The sequence below is a fragment of the Schistocerca americana genome, chromosome 11 (genome assembly GCF_021461395.2).
Source record: "Schistocerca americana isolate TAMUIC-IGC-003095 chromosome 11, iqSchAmer2.1, whole genome shotgun sequence".
NCBI classification, from domain to species: domain Eukaryota; kingdom Metazoa; phylum Arthropoda; class Insecta; order Orthoptera; family Acrididae; genus Schistocerca; species Schistocerca americana.
Genome location: NC_060129.1, coordinates 149,863,404 through 149,884,259, shown reverse-complemented (window position 1 = coordinate 149,884,259; position 20,856 = coordinate 149,863,404). Strand labels below are relative to the sequence as shown.

Genomic DNA, 20,856 nt, shown 5'->3' with positions numbered 1-20,856 from the left:
AAATCATTTTATTTTTGGTTGGCGCACTTTATAAACATGCACGACCACTCGAGGGTTAATAACCCATCCCAATTCAAAAATAACAGGAAAGTGCATAGCTACAACACTAGTAGAAAGCATGATCTTCACTATTCTGGGTTAAATCTGACTTTGGCACAGAAAGGGGTCAATTATAGTGCCACAAAAATCTTTGGTCGTTTGCCAAATAGCATTACAAGTCTGACAGATAGCCAACCAACATTTAAAAACAATTTACAATAATTTCTACTCAATAGATGATTTTTTACATATGAAGTAGTAACTATAAAAGAATTAATTATTTTGTGTAAAGAAAACTTGTGTTAAAGTGACACATTCCACATCATTACAAAATGTCGTATTCATGATCGCTGGAACAAGTATTAGTGTAAATATGTACACATACATCCAACTATAGAGTTACCTATGCATTTACATTTGCACATTATGCAAATTTCTTTGTATGAATGTTTCATTATTTCATGAATACATGGAATGAAAATTTTTGGTACTTCACTAAAAACAGTTTTTGTTTTTAATAGACATTGGCAAAATGAATACCTGGGTGATTGCAAAACAATTTAGAAGAGATATCTGTATGGTGTGAAAATTGGCAATTGACACTAAGCAATGAAAAGTGTGAGATCATTCACACGAGTGCTAAAAGGAATCCATTGAACTTTGGTTACATGATAAATCAATCAAATCTCAAGGCTGTAAATTCAACTACATACTTAGAACTTACAAATGCAAACAAATTAGAAAGAACAAATAAAAAATGTTGTGAGAAAGGTGAACCAAAGACTGTTTTATTGGGAGAATATTTAGAAGATACAAGAGTTCTACGAAGTAGACTGTCTATACCACACTTGTCCATTCTCTTTTGGAGTACTCCTGTGTTACGTGGGATCTGTACCAGACAGGATTAACAGAGTACACTGAGAATGTTCAGGGAAGGGCAGGACATTTTATATTATCAAGAAATAGGAAAGAGAGCATCATAGGCACAATGCAGGTGTGGACACAAGTAAAACCAAGGCATTTCTCATTGCAGTGGGGTCTTCCCACAAAATTTCAGTCACCAACTTTCTCCTCTGAATGGGAAAATATTTTGATGAGCTGACCTACTTAGAGACAAATGATCATAATGATAAAACAAAGGAAATCGGAGCTTGCACAGAAAGATATAGGTGTTTATTTTTTCTCCTTGCTGTTTGGCCATGGAATAATAGAAACATTGTGAAGATAGTTCAATTAACCTCCTGCCAGGCACTTAAGTGTGATATGCAAAGTATGAAGGATGAGGTAGATGAATGCCAGGTTTCTAAGAAACTATTTAAAACCATCAATAAATGACTCACAGCTTCTGCCCCATACTGTGAAATAATGTAATAATGCGCGATGAGCACATGTATTTTTAATTTTACTGACACTAACATCCACTAATTTTCACACATTCTTATATTGCGCATTTAAGGAGACACCCAGATGAGCACAACAGATGAGAATAAACCAACCTTGAGGCAAACACACAATCAAAACAGTTGGGTGGCCTGCTCAGAACTTCTACACATTTACTGAACATTGAAGTCAAACATCGTGATCCATCCTAAGTGACATTTAACACAGACCACATTTTAATACTTTGAAATGTCTTATTTAACAAACAGCTTACTGTGTTCTGTTATCATTTGATTAGAATGAATTACTCATGTTTCCAGCAATGTGATATGAATTATATTTATTCACACATCTTATGCCATGCAGAAATTAATGAAACAATGGTAAGAACTATAAGGAAGCCACTTACCATGGAGCCTGGCGAATTGGGCATGTCATCTATCCTCTCTTCCTTTGTCCAGATAGTTGTCTCCATATCCATGGCTGCCATTCTGCACGTCAAACACAAGCAATCAGACAGACACAGTCCCACCTACTTGTCATTGTTAGTATGAGGCACAGTTCAAGGGCAGTATTTCTAGTCCCCTACGGGCTGCCGCAAATGGGCTACTATACAGGAGAAGTGAAACTAGCTGAGGATCAAAGTGTCCTACAACATGATGTTATTTACAATACTCAGGTTATGAGAAATCAGGAGACAATCTCAAAATGAGATGTAATGCAAACAAACAATTATTGGTTGCTGCTGCTCCTTTTTAGCACTGGCTTATGGAACACTATCCTAAATTGATAACAGTGGTAAACTTCCATACATTTTTTTTCACATTAACTTCAGCACTATGATCAAGGCAAATGAAAAACTGAAGTGAGTTTACTAAATAGAACCATTTACTATAATTGCCCTCAAGTCTACATATGAAGGAATGTTTAAAACAGTTTGTGGTCCTCTACTAGATCAGTGCTTGTGGATGTATACTATATCCCAAGAATTTTACAACCATGTTATTATTAACAGAAGGCACAAACAGAATAGATTTTGTACTGACCTTAATCATATGTGCTGCACTCTAAATCCTTAACCTCTAATCCCACATTTCGTTCAGTATTTTGGTCACTGCATTATTTACTTCTAGGTCGACAGAACAAAATAAAAATCCAGCCCTACAGATTACTCACCATCTGGTGAACCATATCTGTATCATAATTTAATATGTATATTTCACACAGCTGTTACAGCTTTTCTTCATCCCCATTCATGGTAGTACAGTTACCCTGTTTAGAACAACTGCCATGCTGCAATTTTTATGCACTCACTAAAGAGAGAGAGAGAGAGACTGTCTACAAACTGCACTGTAAAAGTCTGATTCTGATCATCATCATGATCTAACAGGTTCCTTTTGTCTGACAAAGGAAATTTCCTGTAAAGACTTGCTCCTAACTGTACTCAATTGTTTGTGTGGAACGCCGCGAAAATTAGACTTACTAAGTAACTAGTCTTTGTCATTTATATCCAGTATATTTTACATTTATCCAGAAAGCTGTTCCACTATTCTTATGCAAAACTAGATTAAAACGTACACATTAGAACAAGCTGTTCTTAACTCTGATCTGCTAAATTATAGAGCTTAGAACGGCACTGTTTATGAAAACCCGGAGGACACAGAACAGAATGAATACATTGTACAGCATTTTCTTTCGTCCCTGGATAACGGAGCCTTGAACTGATGTAACTATGGGCATTGTTATCTTAAGTATTGACATTACGACTCCACGTTCATGCTAGTCTGAAGAATAGATCAGTGCAAACTCTCTTCTTTTTGGTTGTTGCTCCACGAACGCTATTGTGTCACATATGGTATGCAAGACATCATAATTACACTGAACCAGTGCACGTGGGAACTTCACAGTACGTTTCTGTCACTAGAAAACCGTAGGTAAACTGTTCCAGACAACACGGCACAATCTCAACGTCTTTTATGAAGTCACGGGGAATACATCTAGCAATTTCACCGGACTGGGCGAAAATAGCACACGCTTGAGAAGACGCAGCACATAGACGTCGCCATTGTATTTATCACAATAGATTTACGGTATACGTACATAAGGTGCACTAAAATACTTGTTTTAAATCTATTTGCTTCCCTTTCGCAATTCGAAGACTCATAAGCACACTGAAAATAAGTAATTTGGCTATAACACATATAACCTGAATAAATTCTCTGCGAAATTAACACACTGTCCCAAACTATAACCATAGGGAATGCTATCACAGTCAAAAACAGAAGAAAATCAAGTTCAAATGTGCCCCGTAAATAACAATAACATCGTATTACGAAGTTACCACAATAGCATCATCTCAAGATACTAAACTGCTTCACTCGTTCGAATCAACTGTAATAATAACAAAAATGAGGTACTAACTTCGTTCCAAAATAAATATTCGTCTTCGTTCACTCTTCAGTCTCTAGTTGACTATTACCTGGAGAATGTAGTACACCAACTTCCTCAGGTACGCGCTATTCCAACTGCTTCACTTTTATCCCAAGCGGCAAGCAATATTGGCTGACTGCATAGTCACTGCCTTCCTGAGCTCAAGAACGTAACACAGCTTTGATGGCGCTACGCTTTGAGCCGGCAGTGAGGTGACAGATTCGTACGCAGACCCGTGTGATTGTATTTTCTAATACGAAATCAACCACAACTCGTATGGTTTTATGTTCCCAATGTTTTAAAATACTGTTAAATGATGTACATTGGAACTAACAACTTAAACATACTATGACAGGCGATGTGGTTAGCACACTTGACTCGCATTCGGGAGGACGGCGGTTCAATCCCGCCTCCAGCCATCCTGATTTAGCTTTTCCGTGATTTCCCTAAATCGTTTCAGGCAAATGCCGGGATGGTTCCTTTGAAAGGGCACGGCCGATTTCCTTCCCCTTCGTCTCTTGACCTCGTTGTCGACGGGACGTTAAAAACAACACTAACCTAACCTAACAGACAGTACACCGTGATCTCTTTGTCATACTTGGCCCTATTCACATGGGGATACTCAAATCAGGTCTCCAGCTACCTGACAACCAAGAGACTGGGAGACTGGACGGCTCGAGTAGCCGATCACGTTCACACAGCCACAAGACAGGTCTCCCGTACTGCCAAGTCACTTGCGATGTGAATAGAAAATTAAATCAGTTTCGTTGGCTGTGGGCAAAGGACTTATGTAGCGCGCTATTTTATATGCCGTGGCCCCAGAGTACAATGTCCAGTGACTCTATTACTGATGATGATATTATAATACAGTATTATTATTACCGCCAGTACAGAAGGAGAAAAGTGAGAATAATATAAATTGTAGTTGCCTAATTGCTTGAGTGCATTAGACGGGAAACATACCCATATTGAAAAATTACTAGGGACAGGTTCAACTACTTTCAGGTATAAACAGTACCACTCCACAGTGTTCTGGCATGCAGTGATGCTGGTGGTTTATTCATTATCTGTGGAACTGATTACGCAGGTAGAAACAGTGCTGGGGGGCTATTTCGTGCTTCAGCTACCAAACTCTGGATTATAAATGGAAGATCAAACTTGCCATTGCCTTCGAGATTACCAGATGATGAAAATGAATATAATTTCCGTTATTACTTCGTACGACATGAAGCGTTTCTATTATCACACTACTAGATGTGGCTGTACTCACGAAGAGCACCCGCTGATGTGAAGAGAATTTATTATTATAGATTAAGCAGAGGAAGAAAATCTGAGGAACGCGCATCTGGAATGCTGACACAGAAGTTCCAAGTCCTGAACAGAAAGTGTGTTGGCATAACAAAATCCATGTGCATACTGCGTCATTTCATTCGAAAACATGAAGGTATCCAATACAGTTGTGGTGAACAACAACTCCGAAACGACAACAGGCAGAAAAAAGCCAAGGAAAGACACTGCATTGCATCCTCATTCTACTACTTATAAAGTAAGGAATTATTTAGCCAACTACCTTCTTATACCTCATGCTTCCCTCTCATGGCAGTGGAAGTACTGCATCAACAATAATCAGGATCTACTATAATCGGCTTTCTTTGCAAAATTTATTATGTGTAATCTGTATATCTGTAAAACTTAAAAATGAATTTCTGTACATTTTTATATACATTTTAATACACAATTAAAAACGTTTTATTTATGTATTTATTACATCTATTGTATAATGGGTGTTTATAAATCGCAGATTAGTTTTCCAATAAAATGATCTTAAGGCATAGTGAGTAGAATTCATTTATTTTTGTTAAAATTTTAATTACTGATGAACTTACCTGGTACATCCATGACCTTGGCTACTTCATGCCATGTGCTCTCTGTCACCTCTTTTCTTCAACACCCTTTCAATTTGTGATTATGTAGTTCCGGATATTTCTCCACTTCTCCCACAAATTTCAAATTAAACATTTGTTTGTACATTGCACAGACCAATGATACGAATGCAACTGAGAGACTGGGAAACTCAGCGACTAGCACGTTGAGTTGAATAGAATCCAAGTGGCGGTGACTCTGGGACACCGCTACTCAAGCATCCCCATCTGAGCAACCCCACCTAATTACACATGCCGGGTCTCTTGGTTGCAGAATATCCCAGTCGCTCAGAGATTTAAGTATCCCCATGCGGATAGGGCCTTAGGTTCAGGGGCGGACTAATGAAGTTTTGTGAGTGGGGGTGGTTGCCTAGAAGAGAAAGAAGAGCTGGGAGTCCTTTCCTTGAAATTTAAGGAAAAACCTTAAAAAACTACTGTTTTAAGCTGTTTTCATACTTAAAGAATCAAACAATTGTAAAAATGTGATTTATTTTAGACAAAAAACTTTTAAATTTCTTGAAATACGTCACATTCACAAACTTTTCGTGTGTAACTTCTTTTATGTAATTGTTAACTCACAGCAACAAGCTCATAAGCCGTTTGTTAATACAGAATTTATAAGCAAACTAAAAGCAAATAAACTGAAATTAGAATAAAGTACTTTTAAAATCACAGTTGCCGGCCGAGGTGGCCGAGCGGTTCTAGGCGCTACAGTCTGGAACCGCGTGACCGCTGCGGTCGCAGGTTCGAGTCCTGCCTAGGGCATGGATGTGTGTGATGTCCTTAGGTTAGTTAGGTTTAAGTAGTTCTAAGTTCTAGGGGACTGATGACCTTAGAAGTTAAGTCCCATGGTGCTCAGAGCCATTTGAACCATTTTTAAAATCACAGTTCTTACTGTGTTGACAGTTATATATTTGCCAGTTTAATTCATATATTATACATAAAGGGTGTCCCACTCAAACCTCCCTGATTTCAAGGAACCAGGAGAGAAAAACCAGAGTGGATACAACAATGAAAAATGCACCATATTGTAGAGCATCTCAAAGAATTTATATTCCCGGGTCAGAAGTGCCAAGTATCGTCGCCAGAGTGCAGTATGGTCGAATGAAGTGAAAATGCAAGCAGTAGTGTCGTTTGCAGAAACAAAATTGCCGATTACTGTGCAAATAAATTATCCTCGTGTGCATGAATATCATCCAACTGACGTGAAAACAATTAAGGAATGACATACGTAGTTTCTGGTAACAGGAAGTGTTCTGAAACATTCTGTCAATTCACGTTACGGAGTTTCAGAAAAGACAGTGGAGCACATCAGACAAACGTTTCTCATAAGCTCATGTAAGTCAATTCTTCAAGCATCTAGGCAATCTGATGTACCTTGATCAATGTTGCATCGTGTAATTCACCAGCGTCTTGGTATGTGTGCTTGCAATGTGCAAATTCTGCAACATCTGATGCCAAACTAAACGTCTTGTGTGGGCTAATATACGACAGGATTGTTGGATCGTTCTTCTTTGCAGAACAAACAGTGAATGGGTCAGTGTATCTGGATGTGTTGGAGCAGTTTGTGTACCCTCAGATACAAGGCATGCAACAAGATGGAGCTCCGTCACATTGGTCAACGGCTGTTTGCCAGTTCCTGGCTAGGAAATTTCTCAATCGTTGGATCGGACATGGAGGACCCATTGCCTGTTCTCCATGTTCACCCGACATTACGCCGCTTGATTTCTTCATTTGAGGATTCGTGAAGCACCGCGTGTAAGCCACCAAAGTGGACAATATTCCCACATTGCGACATCATATCGCTAATACAATTCCAACAATAACAGAGGAAATGTTACAAAAAACTTGGCAAGAAATTGAATATAGACTCGATATTCTTCATGCTACCAAGGGCAGCGTGTAGGGTAAAAATCGTAGAGGGAGACCAAGAGATGAATACATTAAGCAGATTCAGAAGGATGTAGGCTGCAGTAAGTACTGGGAGATGAAGAGGCTTGCACAGGATAGAGTAGCATGGAGAGCTGCATCAAACCAATCTCAGGACTGAAGACCACAACAACAACAACTACAACAACAGATGGTTCACATGTAGAAGTGTATTGATGATAAATAAATAAATTCTTTGAGATGATCTACAATGTGGTGCATTTTTCATTGTCGTATGTACTGTGGTTCTTTTCCCTGGGTTTTTCAAATCAGGGAGGTTTGAGTGGGACACCCCACACACACACACACACACATATATATATATATATATATATATATATATATATATATATATATATATATATAAGCATGCTGCTGTGGCAGATCGAGAAGCCCTGCTAATATTTGACGCCCACAATTAAAACAAGAGTGGTGGGGGGGGGGGGGGGGGGGGAGGGGAGCACAAGTCACTGCGCTGGCACAGGCACATAAAGTAAGGTGGCTTGGCGAATTCTGAATTAAATAACTAAATCAACTGACCAAGACACTAAATTCGAGTGCTTAACTTTGGCGCATAGCACAGAAACTATCATCTGATTGCCTCCCCTCCCCCCACCGGCCTTTAATCCGCCGTTGCTTAGGATATATATGTATTCTTCTGTTATATTACATCGCAATTAGTTCCCATGTTAGTATACGTTTCAATATTGCAAGCATTTGCTTACATTCATGTATACATAAAAAAGAAATGGTAAAATGCACATGGCAAAATATGGTGTACAACTTACAGAACAATAGTTAACAATTGCAGGGCGTCAGGCAAAATAGTAAGGGCTGGTTGTACGTTTTTCGGTTAGTGGGCCAGTGAGCTCTATTTTAGGAATAGCGCGAGAAGCGATTTGTATGAGCCCGGAATAACGCCTAAACGGAAAACAAATCTGGGATAACTTAGCTGGCGATTTCTGTTCGGTTAGCGAGCTTAACTGGGGAATATAGTTTCAAGATGGCAGGACTAGTGAGAGACGCAGATAGCGATAACTAGCTTTTGGCCCAACTGTTCACGAGAATGAGGGAGGAGAAGAAAGTGAGACAATGCCGATTACAAATTTATATCCAGATTTCGGAGCTGTACCTCGGCTTTTCAGTCTTGTGCGTGAAAAACACCATCATATGACGGACTGGTGAGACTGTAGCGACGCTGCCGCGCGCTAATTCAAGCTCGCCGGTGTGTGTGTGTGTGTGTGCTGTGCGCGTGTGTCAGTGCAGTGGTGTGCGGTCGTAATTACTTTACGCGACGTTTGTGTAGTTTCGCGCCCAGCCTCTAGAGGCGCTGTGTTTTCTAGCTTTTATATACAGGGTGTATCAAAAATGACCGGTATATTTGAAACGGCAATAAAAACTAAATGAGCAGCGATAGAAATACACCGTTTGTTGCAATATGCTTGGGACAACAGTACATTTTCAGGCGGACAAACTTTCGAAATTACAGTAGTTACAATTTTCAACAACAGATGGCGCTGCATGTGATGTGAAAGATATAGAAGACAACGCAGTCTGTGGGTGCGCCATTCTGTATGTCGTCTTTCTGCTGTAAGCGTGTGCTGTTCACAACACGCAAGTGTGCTGTAGACAACATGGTTTATTCCTTAGAACAGAGGATTTTTCTGGTGTTGGAATTCCACCGCCTAGGACACAGTGTTACTGAAACAAGACGAAGTTTTCAACGGAGGTTTAATGTAACCAAATGACCGAAAAGCGATACAGTAAAGGATCTGTTTGAAAAATTTCAACGGACTGGGAACGTGACGGATGAACGTGCTGGAATGGTAGGGCGACCGTGTACAGCAACCACAGAGGGCAACGCGCAGCTAGTGCAGCAGGTGATCCGACAGCGGCCTCGGGTTTCTGTTCGCCGTGTTGCAGCTGCGGTCCAAATGACGCCAACGTCCACGTATCGTCTCGTGCGCCAGAGTTTACACCTCTATCCGTACAAAATTCAAACGCGGCAACACCTCAGCGCCGCTACCATTGCTGCACGAGAGACATTCGCTAACGATATAGTGCACAGGATTGATGACGGCGATATGCATGTGGGCAGCATTTGGTTTACTGACGAAGCTTATTTTTACCTGGACGGCTTCGTCAATAAACAGAACTGGCGCATATGGGGAACCGAAAAGCCCCATGTTGCAGTCCCATCGTCCCTGCATCCTCAAAAAGTACTGGTCTGGGCCGCCATTTCTTCCAAAGGAATCATTGGCCCATTTTTCAGATACGAAACGATTACTCCATCACGCTATCTGGACATTCTTCGTGAATTTGTGGCGGTACAAACTGCCTTAGACGACACTGCGAACACCTCGTGGTTTATGCAAGATGGTGCCCGGCCACATCGCACGGCCGACGTCTTTAATTTCCTGAATGAATATTTCGATGATCGTGTGATTGCTTTGGGCTATCCGAAACATACAGGAGGCGGCGTGGATTGGCCTCCCTATTCGCCAGACATGAACCCCTGTGACTTCTTTCTGTGGGGACACTTGAAAGACCAGGTGTACCGCCAGAATCCAGAAGCAATTGAACAACTGAAGCAGTACATCTCATCTGCGTGTGAAGCCATTCCGCCAGACACGTTGTCAAAGGTTTCGGGTAATTTCATTCAGAGACTACGCCATATTATTGCTACGCATGGTGGATATGTGGAAAATATCGTACTATAGAGTTTCCCAGACCGCAGCGCCATCTGTTGTTGAAAATTGTAACTACTGTAATTTCGAAAGTTTGTCTGCATGAAAATGTACTGTTGTCCCAAGCATATTGCAACAAACGGTGTATTTCTATCGCTGCTCGTTTAGTTTTTATTGCCGTTTCAAATATACCGGTCATTTTTGAAACAACCTGTACGTTCTGTTTAGTATTATTATTATTCCTTGTTTTTTGAGTTAGTGAGTAGTTCCGTGCCTCCTGACTTGTGTGGACGAGTACTGTTTTCTCTCCTAACTACGGAAGTTTCCGAGGATTAAGGATCCTCTGTATAGGCCGGAAGCAAATTTTATAGCTCCGATCTGTCGATGCATGCCGGGCGTCGTCAGATACGCGCTCGCAATTAAGATATTGTTGCTCAACGGAAGGTCTTCATTCTTCTGAATCACGTTAAGCAAAGGTCGGACAGCCACCAGTTTAGCTGAACCCGACAAGACTATTACTCTGTTTTCTTAATAATATTGTTTATTTGCAGTAATATGGATTTGATTTCAGTACTTCGTGCGTTCTGTCTTGTTACTTATGTAAACCAGGCACATTAACATGACGATTCGTACAAAAATAGTCTTGCGTATCTGTCATGTGTTACAATGTAATGGAAAGGACTGTTTCGTTTTATTTAGCAGACAGTGCCATAACACACTTAAGCAAATAACGTGTACTATTAGTTGCGTGTAGTAGTATCAACTGCATTTGCTATTTTAGAAGAAACATCGATTTTTCACGTTGTAAAGCGTTTTGAAAAAACAGTAGTGTCCTAGTTTGACTCATCCACAGTATGTCGATAGCAGAAAATATTGTTTCACCCTGTTTTCTACTCGAAATGACCTTTTTAATAAACGCAGTGTCAGAACAACTTTCCGTCTTTTAGTGAAAATATTAGGATCAAAATCCTATTAATGCTTCAGAGCAACAACATTGTCTCCCACCTGCTATTATTCACTGAAGCCTGTGAACTATTTGTGCTTACTCAGTTTAGGTTTAACATAGTAGTATGAGGAGGAAAGTTAGCATCCTTTTGTAAAGTTGATGCTTCCACGGCTATAGAACATAACTGTTGTGTTTCTCAATTATTACTGTTATCCACGTAACTCCATCCATATTTATCATATAAAAACAAACTTAGAAATGTTGAAAATGAAACCATATGTACAAATCAATTTGCGATGTGAATGTAGAATGACTCGTTGCACATCATTACGATCTATGGCACAAGATGGACCATGGAACATGTAACTTACTATATACAGGGTCAGACACTGGGGGGGGGGGGGGGTGAACAAGGTGGATATGTCCCCACCACCACCACCAAAATTCAGTAGTACACCAAGAAATTAAAATATTAACAAAATTCTTGCACAGCTGCAGTTCCTGAATGACCAGACTAAAAGCCTTTCCACTGCAAGAAATTTGGAACAGCAACAAGAATAAACTTTTAACAAGAATACCTATGCTTTGCAAACATTATATTTTAAAAGCAATAATGAGCCAAATTGATTTGTACTCAGATCGACCAAGCAAATGAAACAGGTATTCATTCTCCTGACTTCAGGCAGCTTTTCAGTTACAGGATAATAAGAGTTTCAATAATTAAGGAACATAATTTCAAAACGCATTGAGTGCCCTTTTGAACTACCATCTATTTCTTGTTCGCTCTTCAACGCCATTTTTACTGATGGCTGTCTTATGATGTAAACTCTATATTATTAATACACTGTTGGTCACCGTAAATGCAACACCCTGAAGGAAGCATCCGAATCAAGTGAAATTTACACCATGTGTTTGCAGCGATGAGATATGCAACTGATTAGAATTTCAGCGCAGACGCACATCACGCGCGCCTGTGGCGCCACCTCATAGCGCCATTTAAGGCTTGGCGATTTCGACGAGTGTACGTTCGGCACGTGTGTTTACCTTGTGGTTGTTTCACAAGACGATCAGTTATGCCTCGTAGACAACAGCGAACATCGTTTGATCAAGTATCCGAGTTCGACAGAGGAAGGATAGTGACTTACCGAGATTGTGGATTATCATACAGAGAAATCGCTAGTCGTGTTGGACGAAACCAAACAACTGTAATGCGGATATGTGACCGTTGGATGCAGGAGGGTACGACGGACCGACGTGGTCGATCGCATTCACCTCGGTGCACCACTGCACGTGCTGATAGGCAAATTGTGCGCATGGCAGTGACGGATCGCTCAGTGACATCCCGAACCATAGCACAGCACATTGCGTCTGTAAAGCATCATCCAGTGTCTGCGCGTACCATTCGGCGCCGTTTACAGCAGAGTGGTCTGTCCGCAAGACGTCCATTGCTTCGTCTACCATTGACGCAGAACCACAGACGTCTCCGTCGCCAATGGTGTGATGACAGACGGATGTGGACGGCAGAATGGAATGACGTTGTCTTTACTGACGAGGCACGCTTCTGTCTGCAGTACCACGATGGTCGGATTCGAGTGTGGAGACACCGTGGATAGAGGATGCTGGACAGGTGCATTATGCACCGCCACACTGGTCTTGCACCGGGTATTATGGTATGGGGCGGTATTGGATATTACTCTCGCACGCCTCTAGTACGCATTGCCGGTACTTTAAATAGCCGGCGCTACATATCCGAGGTGCTGGAGCCAGTTGTCCTTCCTTACCTTCAGGGCTCGGCCACAGCCATATTTCAACAGGATAATGCGCGACTCACGTGGCACGCATTGTCCAAAGGTTCTTCGTCAATAACCAGATTGAATTGCTTCCCTGGCCGGCTCGCTCTCCGGATCTTTCGCCGATAGAAAACGTGTGGTCCACGGTTGCTCAACGAGAGACCCAGATTACATCCCCAGCTGCCACACCAGATGATCTTTGGCAACGTGTGGAAGCTGCTTGGGCTGCTGTACCCCAGGAACACATCCAAGGTCTCTTTGACTCAATGCTGAGACGCGTGGCAGCGGTGATCTCCAACAATGGCGGCTGCTCTGGCTACTGATTCTGGCAGGAATCACATGTCACAGACGTCTGTAAACGTAATCATTTGATACTTGGTCAACATGTTATCTACAAAATAAATTTTGTTGTGCTACCTCTTGTCTTTCTTGGTGTTGCATTTACGGTGGCCAGCAGTGTATAACTGCGACTTACGTGAAGCAGAAAATATGCTGAAAATCGAATCGTAAAGAGATGTGAATTCAGCAGCCTAGAGGCCTTGACTGCTGACACCAAACAAATATGTTTATTACAGTTTCACCTACGTGCGTTTGATGTTATGAATGTTAAGTTGCAACCAGACACTTCCTGGTAAGATCTGTATTACATTGTAAAAGATCACATAAAATACCTGCGCAAATATTTGCTCTTGGTAATCATAATACACTCCTGGAAATTGAAATAAGAACACCGTGAATTCATTGTCCCAGGAAGGGGAAACTTTATTGACACATTCCTGGGGTCAGATACATCACATGATCACACTGACAGAACCACAGGCACATAGACACAGGCAACAGAGCATGCACAATGTCGGCACTAGTACAGTGTATATCCACCTTTCGCAGCAATGCAGGCTGCTATTCTCCCATGGAGACGATCGTAGAGATGCTGGATGTAGTCCTGTGGAACGGCTTGCCATGCCATTTCCACCTGGCGCCTCAGTTGGACCAGCGTTCGTGCTGGACGTGCAGACCGCGTGAGACGACGCTTCATCCAGTCCCAAACATGCTCAATGGGGGACAGATCCGGAGATCTTGCGGGCCAGGGTAGTTGACTTACACCTTCTAGAGCACGTTGGGTGGCACGGGATACATGCGGACGTGCATTGTCCTGTTGGAACAGCAAGTTCCCTTGCCGGTCTAGGAATGGTAGAACGATGGGTTCGATGACGGTTTGGATGTACCGTGCACTATTCAGTGTCCCCTCGACGATCACCAGTGGTGTACGGCCAGTGTAGGAGATTGCTCCCCACACCATGATGCCGGGTGTTGGCCCTGTGTGCCTCGATCGTATGCAGTCCTGATTGTGGCGCTCACCTGCACGGCATACGACCATCATTGGCACCAAGGCAGAAGCGACTCTCATCGCTGAAGACGACACGTCTCCATTCGTCCCTCCATTCACGCCTGTCGCGACACCACTGGAGGCGGGCTGCACGATGTTGGGGCGTGAGCGGAAGACGGCCTAACGGTGTGCGGGACCGTAGCCCAGCTTCATGGAGACGGTTGCGAATGGTCCTCGCCGATACCCCAGGAGCAACAGTGTCCCTAATTTGCTGGGAAGTGGCGGTGCGGTCCCCTACGGCACTGCGTAGGATCCTACGGTCTTGGCGTGCATCCGTGCGTCGCTGCGGTCTGGTCCCAGGTCGACGGGCACGTGCACCTTCCGCCGACCACTGGCGACAACATCGATCTACTGTGGAGACCTCACGCCCCACGTGTTGAGCAATTCGGCGGTACGTCCACCCGGCCTCCCGCATGCCCACTGTACGCCCTCGCTCAAAGTCCGTCAACTGCACATACGGTTCATGTCCACGCTGTCGCGGCATGCTACCAGTGTTAAAGACTGCGATGGAGCTCCGTATGCCACGGCAAACTGGCTGACACTGACGGCGGCGGTGCACAAATGCTGCGCAGCTAGCCCCATTCGACGGCCAACACCGCGATTCCTGGTGTGTCCGCTGTGCCGTGCGTGTGATCATTGCTTGTACAGCCCTCTCGCAGTGTCCGGAGCAAGTATGGTGGGTCTGACACACCGGTGTCAATGTGTTCTTTTTTCCATTTCCAGGAGTGTAAATTCTGGAAACACTTCAGATTCAGCATTAAAAATACGTAACTAGAGCAGTGTTTCATTGTTTAAGCTTGAATGACACATATTGGTACGAAGATGACCACAGTAGTGGTCGAAACCGGCCACCTTGATAAATAAATCGTGATCAAGACTGTTTTTAATAGTAAATATTTAGTGAGGAGGTATTGAATTGAATTGAGAAATTTTGGCACAACTTGACCAGAAGAAGTGATCGCTTGGTAGGACATGTTCTGAGGCATCAAGGGATTTAGTATTGGAGGGCAGCGTGGAGAGTAAAAATCGCAGAGGAAGAACAAGAGATGAATACACTAAACAGATTCAGAAGGACGCAGGTTGCAGTAGGTACTGGGAGATGAAGGAGCTTGCACAAGATAGAGTAGCATGGAGAGCTGCAACAAAGCAGACTTTGTACTGAAGATCACAACAACAACAACAAGAGCTGTGAGCACTTCTTCATGTTCGAAGCTGTGAAACAAATCTCTCGTATTGCAAGCTCTTTGTATTCGATATTTTGAAAGGTGGTAGTATGGACCACAACGAGAACAAAGTATGCAGTAAATATGTGCTCTGCAATTAATACCTTAAGAGATATGAGCACTTGTCCATGTTGGCTACTGTGTAACATATCTGTTCTACTGAACATGTGCTCGTAGCTGTTAAGACAGGCATTTTTGAGCTCTTGTTTACTATACTTATTAGCTCCCACACTGTTCGTGTCATATCTCTGGATACTGACCATTCCTCCTTCGACACCCTACATACTCTGGAAGCCACCTTATGGCGTGGGTGTGTGGCTATTTGAGCTCTGGTGTCGCTTTCTGCCTTTCCTGTTCCAGTAGCGAACGGTTCCTGGAATACACCGCGAGTCTCTCCTAGGAGTCGTCAGGTGCATTTTCTCTGCTGTCAGCAGATAAGCACGATTTCGCTTTTGCTGTGCGTACTTGGAGTCAACGCAAACAAATACTGCTCATTACATCACTTATGCCACGTCCAGAGTCGACAAAATGTGTCGATTTGTTTCCTGATGCAAGCAAAATTATTTTTAAAGTGGACGTTTATGTGACCATTGGATAGAGCGGTCCCAGATTATTCCATTGCGATGTTTGTTTTATCGATATGTATTAACAGGGACAGTAAAACATGATGAATACCCAGTACTCTAGCAGCGACTGACCAGCGCAGGAAGAATATGCTGTGATATGCAAATGATTAGCTTTTCAGAGCATTCACACAAGGTTCGCGTCGGTGGCGTCACCTACAACGTGCTGACATGAGGAAAGTTTCCAACCGATTTCTCATACACAAACAGCAGTTGACCGGCGTTGCCTAGTGAAACGTTGTTGTGATGCCTCGTGTAATGAGGATAAAAGCGTACCATCACGTTTCCGACTTTGATAAAGGTCGGATTGTAGCCTATCATGATTGCGGTTCATCGTATCGCGACATTGCTGCTCGCGTTGGTCGAGGTCCAATGACTGTTAGCAGAATATGGAATCGGTGGGTTCAGGAGGGTAATGCGGAACGCCGTGCTGGATCCCGACGGCCTCGTATCACTAGCAGTCGAGATGACAGGCATCTTATCCGCATGGCTGTAACGGATCGTGCAGCCACGTCTCGATCCCTGAGGCAACAGATGGGGACGTTTGCAAGACAACAACCATCTGCACGAACAGTTCGACGACGTTTGTAGGAGCACGGACTATCAGCTCGGAGACCACGGCTGCCGTTACCCTTGACGCTGCATCACAGACAGGAGCACTTGCGATGGTGTACTCAACGACGAACCTGGCTGCACAAATGGCAAAACGTCATTTTTTTCGGATGGATCCAGGTTCTGTTTACAGCATCACGATGGTCGCATCCGTGTTTGGCGACATCGCGGTGAACGCACATTAGAAGCGTGTATTCGTCATCGCCATACTGGCATATCACCCTGCGTGATGGTATCGGGTGCCATTGGTTACACGTCTCGGTCACCTCTTGTTCGCATTGACGGCACTTTGAACAGTGGACGTTACATTTCAGATGTGTTACGACCCGTGGCTCTACCCTCCATTCGATCCCTCCGAAACCCTACATTTCAGCAGGATAATGCATGACTGCATGTTGCAGGTCCTGTGCGGGCCTTTCTGGAAACAGAAAACGTTCGTCTGCTGTCCTGACCAGCACATTCTCCAGATCTCTCCCCAATCGCAAACGTCTGGGCAATGGTGGCCGAGCAAGTGGCTCGTCACAATACGCCAGTCACTACTCTTGATGAACTGTGGTATCGTGTTGAAGCTGCATGGGCAGCTGTGCCTGTACACGCCATCCGGGCTCTGTTTGACTCAATGCCAAGGCGTATCAAGGCCATTATTACGGCCAGAGGTGGTTGGACTGGGTACTGATTTCTCTGGATCTATGCACCCAAATTGCGTGAAAATGTTATCACATATCAGTTCTAGTATAATATATTTGTTCAATGAATACCCGTTTATCATCTCCATTTCTTCTTGGTGTAGCAATTTTAATGGCCAGTAGTGTATGCATTCACAAAGCAAACATCGCATTGGAGTAGTTTGGAAATACTGTATTGAACGGGCATGTACAAGTTGTAAGTAGGCTGTTTATATTTTCTTTATGTAAGTAGGCTGTTTAGGTTCTTATATTGGTAACGCCGCCGCCACGTAGCGCTCTCTGTATGAAAATGAAATCACTGGCTGTGCTGTGTGCAGTCTGTGGCTAGTTTGCATTGTTGTCTACCATTGTAGAGGGGCAGCTGGATGTTAACAGCGCGTAGCGTTGCGCAGTTGGAGGTGAGCCGCCAGCAGTGGTGGATGTGGGGAGAGAGATGGCGGAGTTTTGAAATTTGTCATGAACTGCTATATTTATATATGATGATATCAAGGTAAATACTTTGTTTGTTCTCTATTAATATCTTTCATTTGCTAACTATCCCTATCAGTAGTTAGTGCCTTCCATAGTTTGAATCTTTTATTTAGCTGGCAGTAGTGGCGCTCGCTGTATTGCAGTAGCTTGAGCAGCGAAGATTTTTGTGAGGTAAGTGATTTGTGAAAGGTATAGTTTAATGTTAGTCAAGGCCATTTTTTTGTAGGGATTTTTGAAAGTCAGATTGCGTTGCGCTAAAAATATTGTGTGTCAGTTTAAGGACAGTCGTGTATAATTGTTCAAAAGGGGACGTTTCATATGTCGACCCTTAGCCGAGGATACCTCACTGGAATCTTCTGATTTTTTCTTGTAGTTTGTGTAATTAGTGTAGATTTTGTTTATTGCTAGCGCGTAATTATAGAGAGAATTTCCTTTGTAGTTGTAGTTTTTCATTGTTGTACAGTAAAACAGTTGTGGCATGCATGTAGATTTGCAGCAAGTTTTTCGCAGCTGCGCTTGCAATTAACTAAATATTATTTTCAGTGCTATGTTAATGTGTTCTCTTATTTTTGCTCTTCAAATTGTGCTTTTCTGTGTTGTCGTGTGAAAATTTGTGACAATAATGGCGTGTGAAAAACGTAATACTAGGCTCCAAAGTAAACTGAGAAATGACAGTGAAGACGAAAGCAGTGTGATGGCGCCGCAGAGTAATGAATTAACAGACATTCAAAGTAGTAATTTGGTAACTGTGCATAGGGAAATGGAGCAGGCGGCAAACAATGGCGTGGACAGTGAAACAATTAGTGAAGAGGGACGCATTATCGATCGATCGGTCGGCAAGAGCTTGCCTCAGGAATCAGGAATGACAGGACACAATTTTGCAAATACTGTAGACTCAGGTTTTGGGTTCTCACCGTTTTCTCAAATGAGTCAAGACACATTTTCTGCTTGTCAAAATGTGAATGTTGCCGGTGCAACTTCACTGCCGAAAAGCACTGAGGAACATGTTTCAGACACCAGTGCATTGTTATTACAATTAATGCAACAAATGTGACAAAAGCTTGAAAAGTTAGACACAATGGAACAACACCAGAGACAAACACAGCAACAGTTAGACACAGTGGAACAAAATCTCAAAAAGTTAGACACAGTGGAACAAAATCTCAAAAAGTTAGACACTACACTTGAACAAACACGTGAAGATTTAACCACTGAGTTACATAACATCGAATCGAAATGTCAAAAGGTCTGTAATGACGTAAAAACACAAATTTGTGAGCATTTCCAACCTATTTTTTCGCGTCATGAAAATGTATTACAGAATCACGAAGCAGCCATAAAAGAACTGCAGACTATTGTTCATGAAAATCATGAGACCTTGCAAGCTAAAATTGACTCAGTTGCATCTACCGATTCGGTTACGCAACTTGCAAGAACTCAGGAAAACTTAAAGGACACAGTAGATACCCTGAAAATTGGTTCAGAAAGACACATGGAGGAAATAAGTACACTATCTGAGAAAGTAGCCGAACTTTCGGATGAGGTCACTAACTTATCTACAAAGGTAGATGATGATCTGAATGACACAAGACCCGTAGCCTTCACTGACACAGAAGAGTATGAACAAATAAGAAAATTCAAACAAAATCAAAATCAAATCAATACACAGTACAAAAGAGAAATCCGGGAAGTACAAGATCAGTTGACGCAGGTAATACAAGAATTACGTATTTCAGAGGACACTCGCGCTCCAATACGGGAAGAGGGACATAGAAATACGGAACAAACACAAAATAATAACACAGGACACTTCGGAAATTACGAAAGAAATTGGCAAGGCGCATTGGATTTTGAGATGGAACCGCCGAAACGAAGTAACAATGACCGACATGCGACTCGCCGACATGACGATTTTGACTATAAGCTGTTCATTACTACACGTAAATTCAAAACATTTAAGAATTCTGGCAACGACATTCATCCACAAGCATGGCTCCATCAATTCTCTCATTGTTTTCCTCCCAACTGGTCGTTAGAACACAGATTAGAATTTATGTGTGGCTACTTAGAGAATGAACCAGCTGTAAGAATGCGATCGGTCATTCACGATTGCCACAGTGAAGGAGAATTTTACCATGCCTTCCTCTCAGCATATTGGTCTCAAGCCACACAAGACCGAGTAAAACATGGCATCATAATGATGAAACATTTCGAACAATCTGAATTTTCCAGTCTTGTGAAATATTTTGAAGACATGTTGCATAAGAATCAGTATCTTTCAAACCCATACAGCCCCTCAGAACTCATCCGCATTTGCTTACTCAAATTGCCTGAACATTTACGACATTATTTTGGCAGGACGTTGCAAAGACGACATTGAAGCATTTCAGGGACTCTTACAGGAATTAGAAATTGACACAAACAGTCACGGGATGCGAAAACAGGAAAACAATCACTACAGGTCACATCCGTCACAATTCCGTGACGACAGAAGCAATAACTGGACACGACAAGCCTATTCTTACAACACAAATCGTGACCAAAACAGACACCACCCATATGACAACCACTGGAAGAGTAATAATAGTTACAGAGAAAGATCGCATTTCCGTAGTAATGAATATGACAGAGATAACCAGAGAAACAGACAATATGGGAACCAAAACAGTTATTATCAAGGGAGGCAGAATAACTTCAGACGCAACAGTTCGGAACAGAGTTACGATTCAGG

General features: G+C 42.5%; 1 protein-coding gene across 1 annotated transcript in view; it reads right to left on the bottom strand.

Annotated features, from left to right (window-relative positions):
- The window catches only part of LOC124553409, a 177,848-nt gene extending 174,832 nt beyond the window's left edge, over positions 1-3,016 (bottom strand). The window contains exon 1 of the mRNA XM_047127274.1: positions 1,829-3,016. Coding sequence (XP_046983230.1) covers positions 1,829-1,909 — 81 coding nt within the window. The 5' untranslated portion in view covers positions 1,910-3,016. The remainder of the gene's footprint in view (positions 1-1,828) is intronic.
- Between the last annotated feature and the right edge of the window lie 17,840 nt (positions 3,017-20,856).